The 15,000-nt window shown below is 47.2% G+C and overlaps 1 protein-coding gene across 2 annotated transcripts in view; it reads right to left on the bottom strand.

The window, feature by feature from the left end:
* The window catches only part of LOC143033965 (uncharacterized), a 253,952-nt gene that overhangs the window by 6,895 nt on the left and 232,057 nt on the right, over positions 1-15,000 (bottom strand). Inside the window, exon 6 of one of the 2 annotated variants that reach the window (XM_076199705.1) lies at positions 4,580-5,277. The exons of the other annotated variant lie outside the window; for it this stretch is intronic. Coding sequence (XP_076055820.1) covers positions 4,595-5,277 — 683 coding nt within the window. The 3' untranslated portion in view covers positions 4,580-4,594. Of the gene's footprint in view, positions 1-4,579; positions 5,278-15,000 lie in introns of those variants that run through there. 2 annotated transcript variants of the gene reach the window in all.

Here is a 15,000-nt window from a genome sequence, read left to right as displayed (position 1 = left end):
TCACTTTTTTTTTGGTGTGTGAGATAAATTGTAGGATTCTAAAAACGCTGATGGCTATGTTTGTAGTCTGATGCACGGTGGGTCAGATTTAAGTGTCCGAAATCGTGCCCCACCCAATTTTCGTTCATCAACGTACGCAAAATATTTTTTTTCCCCAAAACGAACACTCATGTTCACTGTTTCGAAATGTACTGGCAGGAACTTCAGAAGCGTGGGTAATACAAATAAGGAATCAAGTCTTTCACAATAATGAGATCACTTTTTTCACAACTTTTTTTTTCCTCTTCAAGACCACGTCGATATCTAGAACGTGTTTCACATTTTTGTGCCTCTAGAAGAGATCATCCTCGTCTTTCTAGGGTTTCATCGCGCCTAACTCTCATGACAGTGCCCATTGCGCGTGCTTTCTTCTTAAAACGTGTTTATTTCCATTCGCGTTTTTCTTTCACGCAGTCACCCTCGCCAACATACAGAAAATGAATTTAATCGAAAATACTTTACATTTGTTATTACCACGTGCTTCTAAAACAAGCACGTGAAGCATTATGGGTAACACGTAAGACGTCAAGTTGCATTATTCTTCGTCTGTGGCTTACTCTTCCCCACACGACGTACATTCATAAACGATTTGATTCGATTAAGAAGAGAATTCCCGACACTTAAGCGAATCAAATCGTCTTGTTACCGGACAAAAAATGCCAAGAACAGCGGTTCTGAATCTATGGTATTTTCTACTTCCATGGGGTACAGCATCAGCAACTTTCATTTCATAAACAATTGATGTATACTCTACAATTATTTATCTATTTACTTATTCATCTACTGCAATTGCTCCTAACGGTTCTTAATAATAAATGCGTTTTTTTAGTACATGAAAAAATGCCTCAGTAATGTTACCAGGTACTTGTCATTGTTCAGAACCTATCATTAGGTATACATAAAATTTATAGTCATGGCTATAGGATACAATCCCAAAAGAAAAGTACTGGAACCGCTGAGCTGGACTACACACTTGTGTTCAAGGGGATCCAGCACGTAAGGACGCGAGACATAACGTCTATCTCACGTGACGTCATTCTCATGTGACGTCATTTTCACGTGACTCCACGTGACGTCTTACCCTCGTGGCGAAACGAGTCGGGATCACGATATTAGAATGTCCTATAACAACATGATTTCCACGGGGAACTGAGACCACGTTAAAAAAACATGTGCTAAAAACACGTAAAAAACACAAATGCCCTCCGAGAACAAGCCCCCAGTCTCTCTTTATACTCGTCATGAAAAACAGGCACGCTGACTTCAACAACTTCATTGCAACACGCCGAAGAAGTCAGGGACACGATCTGGTCTCCCTGCCTTCTCCCTGGATACCTAGGGGAGAGCATTTCACCCGGAAGAACTATCCATCGGTGACTAAGGAGTTGTGTGTGTGTGTGTGTGTGTGTGTGTGTGTGTGTGTGTGTGTGTGTGTGTGTGTGTGTGTGTGTGTGTGTGTGTGTGTGTGTGTGTGTGTGTGTGTGTGTGTGTGTGTGTGTGTGTGTGTGTGTGTGTGTGTGTGTGTGTGTGTACGTGTGTGTGTGTGTGTGTGTGTGTGTGTGTATGTGTGTGTGCATGTGTGTGTGCATGTGTGTTCAATTGTACTTTCCAGGTTTTGGTATTTCACTTACTAAGACAAAAAAAAATCACCAGGATGGACGCAATGCTCACGAAATACTTTTGTGTTGTCAGACAGCTTGGGCGACTGATAGTCACCGACAGCCAAAGAGGATCAAGTATAAGAAAAAAAAAATCTTACCTTTTCATGAATCATCGGAAGCTCAATATTTTTGACATCTTTCCTGTCAAGTTGTTTTTACAGTTTGAATAATTGTCCTCTAGTGCCGTGACAAATGTACAGAGAGGATTTTTTTTCTTCTTTATTTGTGCATCGTACGCATCTCGGCACTCTCCATTTATGATTAATAACCTTTCTCCCTAATGTAACAATATCATATTTTTTCATGTTTTCTTCATTTATCATCGGCCATTTTTTTAATAGCTTCCATTTGTCTGAGCCTTCTTTTCGTAGCCCTCCGATTTGTTATGTTTCGTAGGTTACTGTGGGTTCGAAACGTTTGAATAGCATTTGAACCTGTTTCCGTCAAGCAATTCTTTATCTTTAAAAGTCATTCTGGACCAGGATTTATTGGAAGGGCACATTATTAGAATTATGTAAATATAAATCCTCTCAGTAAGTACGCTTTGCTGCATTGTCTCTGATCCACAATTTTCATGGACAATCCGTCAACAACCAGTCCATGAGCTCTTGCTGTAGACTACATTTTTCTTTTCTGGTTAAGTATTTTCTGATAATACACCGTAGTTTAAACCTAATGATATAACACAAGATAGTGACTGTGAAGATATGAAGCTCTTCTTTCTACTGACAACAGATAAGGATAAGACACGGATAGGTATTCGCTTTAGTCGTAAGCGTGCGCACGAGTGTGTCGTTGCATCTACCTTGTTTCCCAAACACTCTGGTACCTAAGTCGCAGTATCCAGCCATGAAATCAAAGCTTAACTGAGCATTAAGTTCCCCTGGCAGGATGTATGTCTTCTACCACTGCCAACACTTTCAAATCACTTTTTTTCAGGTGGTATTACGTCTATAAAGCGTGTTTACTTAATTACCAACATGTCTACAGCAAATTAAAGAATCATTCATTAAGTCGTTACTTTCGATCTAAACACGAAAATATGACAAGCCTCTTGTGACGTAAAATAGAACTGTTTCTATAAAGAATTACTCCCCTTGTACTGCGTAGTTTCAAAATACAGGTGAATTACAATAGTAATTCGTTATCGTTATTGTGTGTGTGTGTGTGTGTGTGTGTGTGTGTGTGTGTGTGTGTGTGTGTATGTGTGCATGTGTGCGCGTGTGTGTGTAATTACCTAGTAGCTGGAAGCCTTTATGCACTCCATCAGTTCAGCACATAAAAAAATAAGATGAGGAAGATATTATGTAATATTTCTATTTTCCTATTATTTCCTCTCATTCTATGAACAAAAACAATATTTTGATTATCATTTTGCTCACACTGGTTGGTAATTCAACCAAGATCACAACGGGGAAGTTCCACGATGAGAAAGATTCAAATTGATGTAATGAATATTTCTAATTTCAAAAAAGAATTATCGAAAGGGAAACTGAACTGATGGATACAACAAGACTAGTGGTGTTCTACATCGTGTGTGTGTGTGTGTGTGTGTGTGTGTGTGTGTGTGTGTGTGTGTGTGTGTGTGTGTGTGTGTGTGTGTGAGTGTGAGAGAGTGTGTGTGTGTGTGTGTGTGTGTGTGTGTGTGTGTGTGTGTGTGTGTGTGTGTGTGTGTGTGTGTGTGTGTGTGTGTGTGTGTTTGTGTGTGTGTGAACTCTTCGCGCCTGGTCGGACGTACATATGCGTAAAGGCTTTTGGAGTTTAAGGTCAAGTCAACGGCGTGTTCCTGAACGACTTCGTCAGGATCACGTGTGATGACTCATCCTTGCGGATGGCCTCCTGCCGAAGACCATGTCGATCTCGATCTAGGGGCACGTGCAGGCTAAACAAGGGGGGTGCACCACCCGGAGGTCCCCCGCTGGGTTCCCCAACCTCATGTTATCCTCCCGGATCATGTGTTGTGTCTGGGGCGCTAGAGGACGGGGGATACTGTTGTGAACCCGAAGGATACACCGAAGAATAAGGCTGCGGCAATTCGGGCAGACCTACGGCGGGCAGGTCATGGGAGCTGGCAATGGCGGAGGGTGGCGGGAGCAGGGGATGGGACGGGGCCTGGTAGGCCAAAGGCGGCCCTGGCGTGAGGGGAAAAGACTTCAACTGTCGGGCGCGAACGTGGTGAACGCGGTACATGTGTGTGAAGACGCTGGAACGGTTTTTGAAGTTCCTGCCACAGACGGGGCAGAGTCCCGCCATAGGGTCGTAGGCCCTGTGGTGGTCACGCACGTGACGGCTCAGGTTACTGCGGGACGTGAACTCCTGTCCGCAGTGGTCGCACCGATGCCCTGCGGTCGCCGGCGCCGCCACCGCAGCTGCCGTCATCGTCCCTCTAGCAAAAGGCGCCGCCGAAGGGACTGCAGTTCCGCAGGCGGCCTTGATGGGCATCGGGCTGCAAAGGATAGAAGCTCCGCTCAGGCCCGACCTTGGGTTGTTGCCACCGCCTCCATCCACGCCGCTGCCGCCGCCGCCACCGCCGTCGCTGCCGCCGCCATACAGGGTTCCCACGGCCAGAGTGTACTCCAGCTCTGGAACAACAGACGGGAGTCAAGACAGGTGCCTCGTCAAGGCCATCACACGCCCAACACTTCCATCACCGCACATCATTACCTCACGGCACAATTCCCAGCGGGCCCTTCCTCCTCTTCCTCCCCGGCCCCAACCCCTGTTCCCGCCCCGGCCCCCACCCTCGCCCTCGTCGTCGTCCCCATCATCATCATCATCGTGCGGCCCCCTCGCGCTCCCGAGCCGACGGCAGGTAATACTGAATAGAATAGTCGGAGAGCGGCGGCTGCGGCGCCTCCTCCCCTGCTGAGGTGCCCTTCGGGTGCGGCGCGTGGCTATTGGTGGGTGCTCGGCGTCGGGTACTCCTGGTAGTGGACACGCTCTGGGTGGGTCAGCTCGATCTGGGGCTCGAAATGGGAGCTCGTCTGGGTCTGAAATTGCGCCAGAAGGTTCTGTGCCTGCTGCGCCTGCTGCTTCAGCGTGGCCGACTGCTGCTGCTGCTGCTGTTGCGTTTGTTGTTGTTGTTGCTGTTGTTGGGGTTGTTGTTGCTGCTGTTGCTGCTGCCCTTGCATTACGTGAACGGTCGAAGCAGTTTGGTGTTGCTGTGTCTGTTGTAGATGCTGTTGTTGTTGTTGTTGTTGCTGTTGTTGATGCTGTGACTGATGTTGCTGCTGCTGCTGTTGTTGCTGTTGTTGTTGTTGCTGTTGTTGTTGTTGTTGTTGTGGCTGCTGCTGCTGCCCCGTGTCGTGCCTGGCGGAGGACAGCTGCCTCTGTTGGGTGGCCGGCTGCGCAGTGGCGATGGCGTGTTGGAGGGCCTGGTCCCGGTTCTTCTCCTCCCGGTGGTACATGGTGATGTGGTAGCGCAGGGAGTTCTTGGAGGAGTACTTCTTGGAACAGTAGGGGCACGTGAAGACGAGCGGCACGGCGGCGTGGAGGTCCCGCACGTGTGTGTTCAAGTTGGACTTGGAGGAGTAGGTCCTGAAGCAGTGCGGGCACACGTACGGCTTACACCGACCATCTGAAACGGAGAAGAACACCGCAGTCAGCTTCAGTCTTATTCTCCACTTTTTTTTTTTTTTTTTAGGGGGGAGATTTTGGAGGGAGCCGCAGCACACCTCCTTCCACAACACACAACCAGAAAAGGAGGAGAAGGGGGAGAGAGGGGAGGGGGTCTTTTTTTTGTGTTTTCTTGAGATCTCCTCGGGAACTCTCACCTTTCTGCTGTCAGGAACATCACGTCCTGGTCCTCACCACGCGAACTTCAGAGGTTTTTTTTTCCCGACAGCGATGACGCCGTTCTCTTTACAGACAACCATCTCCACCACAGCTATGAAGACGCTCCATCTCGCCCCACCAACACCACAGAGTTTCTAAGTATCTTCTCACTACACAGGAGGATCTGGCTTCTCCCCCACCAACACCAACACAACCATCCTGGGACCTTCTTCGTAATGTCCATCTTCATGTGGCCTGACTACCTGTAGACGTCCTTCTCTTCGTTCTCCCTGTTGTAGTGTCTGCCCACCCTTCTTCCGGTGCCGACCCATGTCATCGCCTCCCACTTGCCATCCAGGCCACACCCCACGGAGTACCATTGTCGTCTTTCCGTACTGTGGCTGACTCTCCGGTATCGGGCTGACACAGTGGATCATCTTCTGCCGCACGAACTCGGACGGAAAGGTAGTTCTTCCTGTCGGTCCACGATGTCATAAAAGTTCCTCAGATCTCTGGGCGGTAAGAGAGTATGAGCTGGGGCCATGGACAGGATGGTGGTATCGGGATCTGGATGACAGCAATTGGGGAATCTTTTTTTTTCGTGGTCTGCGGGGCTGGTATCCGCGAGGACCTCAACATTGTCGATGATCCGGAACATGAGCGCAGGAGACGGTGTCCCCACGGTATGCCACTGCAGTGACGATACCCGGAGGTATCGCACACACACACGTTGATGCCCAAGTCACCTCAGGTCCCGAGGTGAACAGCAGTCGGGGGGGGGGGGGTATTACTCAGAGTGGACGCCTTTCCTAACCTCTGCACCCCGGCGAGGGTTCGAACAGACACCACGGCGGGCCACCAACCTTCAGCCGAGGCAAACCTCAACCCCGAACCATGGTGCCCAGCCACGGGAGTAAGTTCCCCAGTAAACAGCTCCGGGAAGGTGACGTCCGGCTGGTGGTGCTCTCCGGAGCTTTCGGGAGACCGGTTTCTGGAACAGGATCTTCTGCCGGGTCACTCGACACTTCAAGAGGTATTCCCGGGGGGTCTTCTCGTTGTCTTGTGGACTCCTCCCTTACCGGGTGGAATTTTTATTTTATTTTATTCTGGTTGCCGTCAGGTGATCTTATTCGTCTCTCTAGCAGCAGGAGGGCGGGTGCTGAGGAAACTCCAAGAGATCTTGTGTGTCGGTCGGGTGTCATGAAGCTTCTGTCTTGAGAAGTGTTATACTTCGAGACTTCAAATACCTTCATCACGGTGACACCCCTTCAAACGAACAAAAATAATGTGAAGTTGTTGAAGAGGGTGAGGGGCCTACGCCAGGAGGCGCTGAGTAGTTGCAGCCGAAACCGTCACCTTTGCCCTCTTATGGGCTTGGAGACTGCTGGAGTTGGCAGGTAACCGGCAGTTACTATGCCATCAATCAATTTTGGGGAAGAACGAGTGCCAAGGTAAGTTTTTTGTTGAACAATTTCGATTAAGCTTCCAAAGTAAAAAAAATATACAGTAAGCTTTCCCCTATATCATATACTAAAGCAGATACGCATACCCCTGATTTGCCAGTTATGCAAATACACGTTGCGTTGTTAATACAAAAAATTCTACAAAAAAAAAAAAAGTATCAAGTAGTCAATACCTTAAAATGTATATATATAGTTTCGATATGCTGTGGGTGATGTTGAGGCGTCTGAAAAACGACTATACTGTACATCTAAGGGGAGGTGATTGGTATAATTTTCGAGGTTCATACGGCATTGCTGAAGGTTTCAGTGAGCAATGTTTCACTAAAGCATCAGGGTATTCGGGTCATCAGTATTGGTTTCAACGGGAAACCGCGTGGAGTACTCGGGATTCCAATAGCGGGAGATCACTCTTCAAGTGGTCAAGGTTATCCTGCCTCAACGAAGTCGCTGTAGGAGGATCTCCGTAACGAGGACTTAGGTCAGCGTGAGGTTGTTCAGGTGCCAGGGGATGCCATGTTGGTCTTCGGGTTGATATTCTACTTCAATGACTTCGTCTTCAGGAGTTCACGACGTCATCATCTAGCCCTGCAGGCCCGGGAGTGTGGTGGGCGACCTGGGGCGTCCATTTGCACGTAGATGTTCCGAGTCGGGGCTTCGGACGAAAGGGCAACAGACACGATGAGGCTAACCTCAGGAGCGGAGCAGGTGTGCTGTGGCTGGCAGCGGCATCAGAGGCGTCAGGAGCACGCGGGCAATTCGTCACATGAGGCAAAAGAATATTTTGAAAAAAAAAGAGAAAAAGAAACGCAGAGGCAGCTTGCGGAGAGCACGATGGAACAAGTGTCTTTATAATTCCCCTCCCCCGTCACACGAGACAAAGGAAGTTTCTTTCCTTTTTCTCTGTGTTCTTCTCCCTCATATATCTTTCTCTCTATCTCCCTCCCTCTCTCTCTCTTTACGCCCGCTCTCCATGGCATGCATGTAACTCTTGGTCTTTCTTTAATCTGCTTGTTCACGCATTACATTACCTCCTCTTACTCGTATACATAACAATTTCTAATTTTGTCCTCTCTCTCTCTCTCTCTCTCTCTCTCTCTCTCTCTCTCTCTCACTCCTTTACATGCAACCACAACAACAATATTTCCGCTCGAAACAACTTTCTGCCTAACTGTCCCTTCAACGTGGTCACCTTCTCCGAGCACGCACGAGACCATCTATCCTCGCCTTTCGATCCAATAGAGCCAACAACCTATAATCTCCCAGGACGGTGACGTCATCTTCGCCGGTGACGTCATCTCAAACCCGAGATCGATCCCCAGCTGAGATCGAAATGCGAGTTCAAGACCCGGGTTCGGTCCTTAACTGAATGAAATTCCCGTCGTATTCCAGCGGACATTCTCAAATGTCTCAGAAACTTTCATACCTATGCAAGCTCATCTTCCGTTCTCGCGTGCTGAAAACATTTCTACTTCAATAAATTTATTTTCAAGGAAGTGTGTATCAACGCTACAACAACAACAACAATAGGTGACCTATTTGAATAATAGTGACATGGCATGGGTCAGCTGCGAGTGACCGACATGCTGCCAGACGATTGAGTGCACCATGGAGGTAAACAATACAGACTTGACCATAGACCTTGTTTTAAAGGACATCAAAGGGTCTCACGCACCTCCGGGAGAAGAAGAGGAGAGGAGAGGAGAGGAGAGGAGAGGAGGAGGAGAGGAGAAGGTCCGGAGAGTCTCCGCACGTCAGGAAAATTGATACACCACTCCGAGGACAGGGAGACACAATAATTAAGTCAATCAATGCTTCGCGCAAGGAGGAGGAAGAGGATGGGGAGGAAGAGGAGGAATAAGTGCGGGGAAGGAGGATGGAGAGGGAAAGGAGGAATAAGGAGGAGAAGGAGGTTGGAGAGGAAGAAGAAGAAGGCGAAGAATAGGAGAAAGCGGATAAGAAAGATGAAGAAGAGGAGGGGGGAGAAGAGGAGGACCAGGAAAAGAACGAGGAGGAGGAGGAAGAGAAAGTTGAATAGGAAGATGAAGAAGAGGGCGAAGGGGTCGGAGGAGGAGCAGAAAGATGAGGAGGAGGAGGAGGAGGAAGAGGAGAAAACTGTAGAAATAGAGGAAGAAGAGGGGGTAAGGAGCCAGAGTATGAGCAGAAAGAAGAGGTGGAGGTTGAGGAGGAGGAGGAGAAAGTGGATGAGGAAGATGAAGAAGACTGTCCATTGGTGGGATCCCTCGCCTCGCCAATAATAAAATCGTCTGGCGTCAGTCAGGCAGACCAACATTCGTTACAGCTGAGACGGGGCTAACAACCAGAAGAAGGACTCTGACGGTATCGGAGGGATGTAGCTGATTTGATACGCTAGTATTTATTCTAATTTGTTTATCTATCTTTATCTTATTTGTATTCTATTCTATTTATCTATATATTCATTTATTTATATCTTATCTATCTATTTATTTCTCTATTCATTTATTTATCTATTCACTTAATTTCCTGATGACAGTGGTGTCACCTCATTTCGTTCTTGATGTCGTCGAGCAATTCTATTCCGATGAGTTAAGTTAGAAGAAGAAAAAAAAAAAACTTCAGTGACTTTTTCTTTTCTCCTAAGTATACTCGAAACCGTGGGGAAGACGCCAAAGAAAAAAATAAATGAAATAATAAAGTTCTGTTTCAGACTTTTCTTCTTTGCACACATCAAAAAGTGGTAAACACGCCAAAGAAATATAAAGAATTGGGCTCTTTTTATCAAAAATTTTTTGCAAACTTGAAAAGGCAGCAAACACGCTAGAGAAAAAAATATAAAAATAAAGAAAAAGAAAAGAAAATTTGTAGCGAAGGACCACTCCTGAAAGAACAAGACGAGGACGATCACGATTCGAAGCCAAGAGACAGCAACGGGGGAGGACGAGGTACCTTGAAAATTCCTTTTCGATAGAGTCCAAATTTAAGCGGGAAAAGAAATATCACTGGAGGGAGGGAGGGGGAAGACTTTCAGAACCTTCCAGTGCATAGAGGGAGCGTACTGGAAAAAATAAAATAAATAAAAATGTTGAAGTCTAGAGTTCAAGGGGTCTATCTAAATCATGGTTTTAAAATTTCTTTATGAATTTCTGTAATCCCCTCCTCACAGTCGTTATAACAACAAAATACACACATTCTACTACTTAATACTTATCTAAAATAAACATGGAATATATTTGTATGATATGAAACGAACGCGTTTGTAACATCTTCAGAAATTATCAGTTAAATCGTTGAGCGCCATAAGAAAATGTCTGAGCTTATGTCTCAAATATCCCATTAAGCTACTTCTCTGTACCCTCCCAGCCTCCAATTAGGATATCTCTGTGACCCCTCCAATATCTCATAAAATATCTATAAGCAACCCCTCCCCCGCCCCTAATATTCTCTTCTCTCCATGCCCACCCCCACCCCCAAAAAAAGAGGGGGACCCCGGTCGAAAACCTCTGATCCAAGACCACGTCCTCATCTTCCACAGATCCAAGAGAAGAGGGTCAATTGGGAGTATGTGATGTCGCCAGGGTTGTCCCCACCCGGCCGAGAGACTTGACTGCTTTCACCCGAAGCCTCACAACACTTGACCACCGGAGTCCACGGAAGAAGGGAACCACATTCTAGGTTCATAATTGGGGGTAACCGGAAGAGGAGGGGAGATGGGGTCATGGGTGGAGGAGTTCGGGGGTGGGGTGGGTGATGGTGGGGTGGTGGCTTGTCGCGACGGGCTGGAAATAGCGGGGTACGGGGGAAAGGGGGGAGGGAGGGACAAGGCCAGGGAGGGAGGGAGGGAGGGAAGGAGGGAGAGATGGAGGGAGGGAGAGGGAGAGGGGGAGAGGTCTGCACTAGGGCGAATGCAATTAGAGTCGTAGGAATGTGAATCAATACCAACAACCCTGGGCTGCTCCCCGACGGCGCCGGCAACGCGCGCGCTCAGGCGCTCGCAAGCAACACAACGCGCCCACCCGGCCAGCCTTTCAATCGCGTCCCCTCAATCGAAACGGACCGGAACGGGGGCGGATCGGAACAGACCAAGACGGACATGAAGGGAAGGGAAGAGAAGGGAAGGGAAGGGAAGGAACCAAGACGGTCGGGAACGGACCAAGACGGAACGGAACGGAGCAGAACTCGAGGAAAGGGGCGGCGTGTTTACGACACAACACATGACACACGGCACGACACGCGCCGATCGACGCCGTTCGATCGAAGAAGCAGAACAACAATCTCCGCCTGATGGGGAATCGTGTCTGTCTAACCCTCCCCCCCCCTCCTCCTCCTCCTCCCTCTCCGCAACCTCTCACGAAGCTATGGAGGGAAGAGGTGCCCGCCAGCGACTCTGCCACCCTCGCCGTTGCCGCCGCCGCCGCCAGGAAATCTAGTCACGAGCAGCCTCCAAGAGGGGATCAACTCAGGAGAAGTGGGGGGGTGGGAGGGGGAGGGGGGTAGAAAAAGGAGGAGTGGAGGAAAAGGAATAATAAGTGGAAGAGGAAGATAATGAAAAAGAAAAGGAAGAGGCAGAGAAAGAATTGGAAGAGGATGAACATGAAGATCACGGGGAAGAGGAAAAGAAAGAGGAGGAAGAGAAGAGGAAAGATTTGAAAAAAACCAACATCGGTAATGAATTGTCAGAAAGACGAAAGAAGATAGGCTGAAGACGAGTGTGTGTGTATGTATGTTAAAATAGAGAGACGACAGAGAAAGAATAACAAAGAAGCGGCGTAGTAGAATGGGGGTGAGGGAAGGAGTGTAGGAAGGGGAGCAAGGAGGCATGAAGGAGGCACACGAAGGGGTAGGCGACCTGGAGGGAGGAGGTGGGAGCGGTGGGGACGTGAGGGGGAAGGGAGAGGGAGAAGGGGGATAGAGTGGCAAAGACGTTGCCATTGTCTGGGCGTGTTTATGTGTGCAACCCGGATTCAATTGCCAGGTTCTCGTACTGTAGAATGCACGATGTTGTTGTGCTGTGTTGTGTAGTGTTGTATTGTGTTATGTTGTGTTGAGTGTGCGTGATCGTGAGTGCAAATGCGTGACTGTTTCTGTATGAGCATTGCACGTTTCAGGAAAGAAGCTAAGGCGCACGAAATGCAGAGAAAGAGAAAGAATTACCTTAAGGGGTAACTTTATCTCGGAGCCTGAATTAATGTTAATCAACCGACGCAGCTTACGGGTGGCTTAGTCTACACGTCGACATGACGTCATGTCGCTATTACTCGAAATATGACGCCCAAGAGTCGCCCATATTGGAACTAATATTACATTACACATGATCTGAACACCAATTTGAATGCAATTGCACCAAAATCTGAGTTCTGGCCCATTTGAGCAATTGCTATTCGATCAACACTAAAAATCTCAGACTCTATGAGAATATAAGACGGGTTGAAAACAAAAGAAAAAAGACAAAGAAGGAACGGCATAAGGCGCGTTTTAGTCTCTCAGCAAAAGAGCAACGACCGACGCTTGAAAGGTGAAAAGACCACAAGATAAGTTGAAGTTCTCTCTCAGAAGAGATCAAGCGAGGAGGAACGCGAGGAGAAAAGAGTTCTCTGTGTAGCTGAGGAGAAAATGAACAAGGTGGGGGGGGGGAGAAAAGGAAAGTTGAAATTCTCTCCCAAAAGGGATCAAGAGAAGAGGAACGCGAGAAGAAAGAATTCCCCGTGTAGCTCAAGAGAATAAACATGGGGTAGAGAAAAACAGATGAGATACAAGATGGACTCAGAGGCGACCAAAGAAGAGGGGGTCGATCAGAATTCGAGTGCGACTTGACGATGAACTTAACAGTCTTCGGAAGAATCAGGGAAATTGGAATCTGCAAGTCTCTTTCCTCGCGGCGTTCCTGAACCTAAATGGAACAGCTGCTTCTGGGATCAAGGAAGCTGGTGACAACAAACACAACAGCTGCTGCAACATCTCTGACTTGTTACTGAAACGACAGCTGCAGACTTGGCAAAGGCGACAGATGCAGCTGACTCCAGCCCGTGGCTCCTTGTATAGATCTACATCTAAGAACCACCAAACGATTTAACTATACATCTGACAGGAGGATCCTTGATCGACCGCGGCCCTCGTCAGCTTCCCTGGCCCTAACAAAATATGTAAAGTTTGCCAACTGAGTGACAGATTTGGTAATCATGGATGCAACAACAAGACCATGAAAGAAAAAAAAAACACATTGTAAAAACCACAAAACAATTTTGATTACAATAAATAAACTAATGAATAAATACACCAAATATATAAATAATGACAGGGGAAAACTACAAAAAGAAAGTCACAAATCTGGCTAGGTTAGGTTAGGATTTCCAACTCCTCCTTTCTCCTCCGCCTCCTCTTCCCCCCTTCCCCACCCTTTCAAACGTCTTGCATCATTTTAGTATCCTTCGACACATACCATGGTCATACTCTGTCGAGAATCCCAACCCATGGACCTCTCAACCTATGTACCGACACGCCCTAAAACCACCTACGGACCTGACAACCTATATATACATAAAACATACATGCATACATACATACATATATATATATATATATATATATATATATATATATATATATATATATATACATATATATATATATACATATATGTGTGTGCGTGTGTGGATGGGTGTAAAAATGGACGCCACTAACACAACCCGGGCTCCAACTCGCTAATCTAATGACATAACTGGATCTACTAACTTGGCCACCACCAGCACCCACCTCTCACCCCTACCCCGAAGTCGATCAAATCGGTACAAGGAAAATAAATAAATTTCTATACAGACTCGAGGGTGAGAAAGGAGCACGTGGAAGAGAAGGAGGATGAGGAAGAAGAGGAGGAGGAGGTGGAGGGGGAAGAGGAGAGGACCGAAGAATATCTATGAAGTAGAATGGAGTCTCGTAAGGAGCGTGAGTTCAAGGGAGGTCGGAAAGCCTCAATGAGGACAAAGCCCGACGGCACGGAGGGAAAGCAAGAGTGGGAAGGGAAGGTGGACAGAGGGATCGAAGAGATAAGACAATGAGGGATGGAAAATATATAGTAAATAATCAGTAGGAGAGGAGGAATAAAATAAAAGCGATTCACTATACAATAGACAAGGGAGAGGTGAGAGGAATGAATATATGTAATAGATAAGATGAAAGAGGTGTAAGAGGTATGGAATATAATATATAATTGAAGGAACAGGAATGATTCTAGGAGAAATGGATTCATCCTGAGGAGGAGGAAGAAGGTAGGGAAGAGGAGGTGGAAAGGGAGTGACAAAAAAATGAGGGAGAAGGACATGTGGCAGGCTATTCTGACCAGTCGTCCATCTCTCTGAACACCATCGTGTATGCTCTCTCTTTTTTCACAGAGTCCTGTCTGCCTATTTTATTTGTTGCCCGAACGGAGCAGGAGGTGGGTGGAGGGGGGGGGGCTCTGGTTCCAGACAAAATTGGATTTCGATCGATCAAAATCCTATTTATACCCGTGGCTGGTTGACGTGTGCGAACACTGCACGCACTACACACACACACACACACACACACACACACACACACATATGCATACAACACATACACACACACACACACACATACATACAACACATACACACAACACACACATGCATACAACACATACACACACACATGCATGCATGCATGCATACAACACATACACACACATGCATACAATACATACACACACACACACATACGCACAGCACATACACACACATGCATACAACACACACACACACAATGCATACAACACATACACATACACATGGATACAACACATAAACACACACACACACACACACATACACACATACACACATACACATGCATACAACATACACACACACATACACACACATGCATACAACACATACACACACACAACACACACACACACACACACACATGTATACAACACATACACACACACAACACATACATACATCCATACAACACACACACACACACACACATACACACACACACACACATACACACACACACACACAAGAGAGAGAGAGAGAGAGATAGAGAGAGAGAGAGAGAGAGAG

The sequence above is a fragment of the Oratosquilla oratoria genome, chromosome 16, assembly GCF_046742065.1.
Source record: "Oratosquilla oratoria isolate Oo_2021 chromosome 16, ASM4674206v1, whole genome shotgun sequence".
Classification (NCBI taxonomy): domain Eukaryota; kingdom Metazoa; phylum Arthropoda; class Malacostraca; order Stomatopoda; family Squillidae; genus Oratosquilla; species Oratosquilla oratoria.
This window is presented reverse-complemented; position numbering and strand designations above follow the sequence as displayed.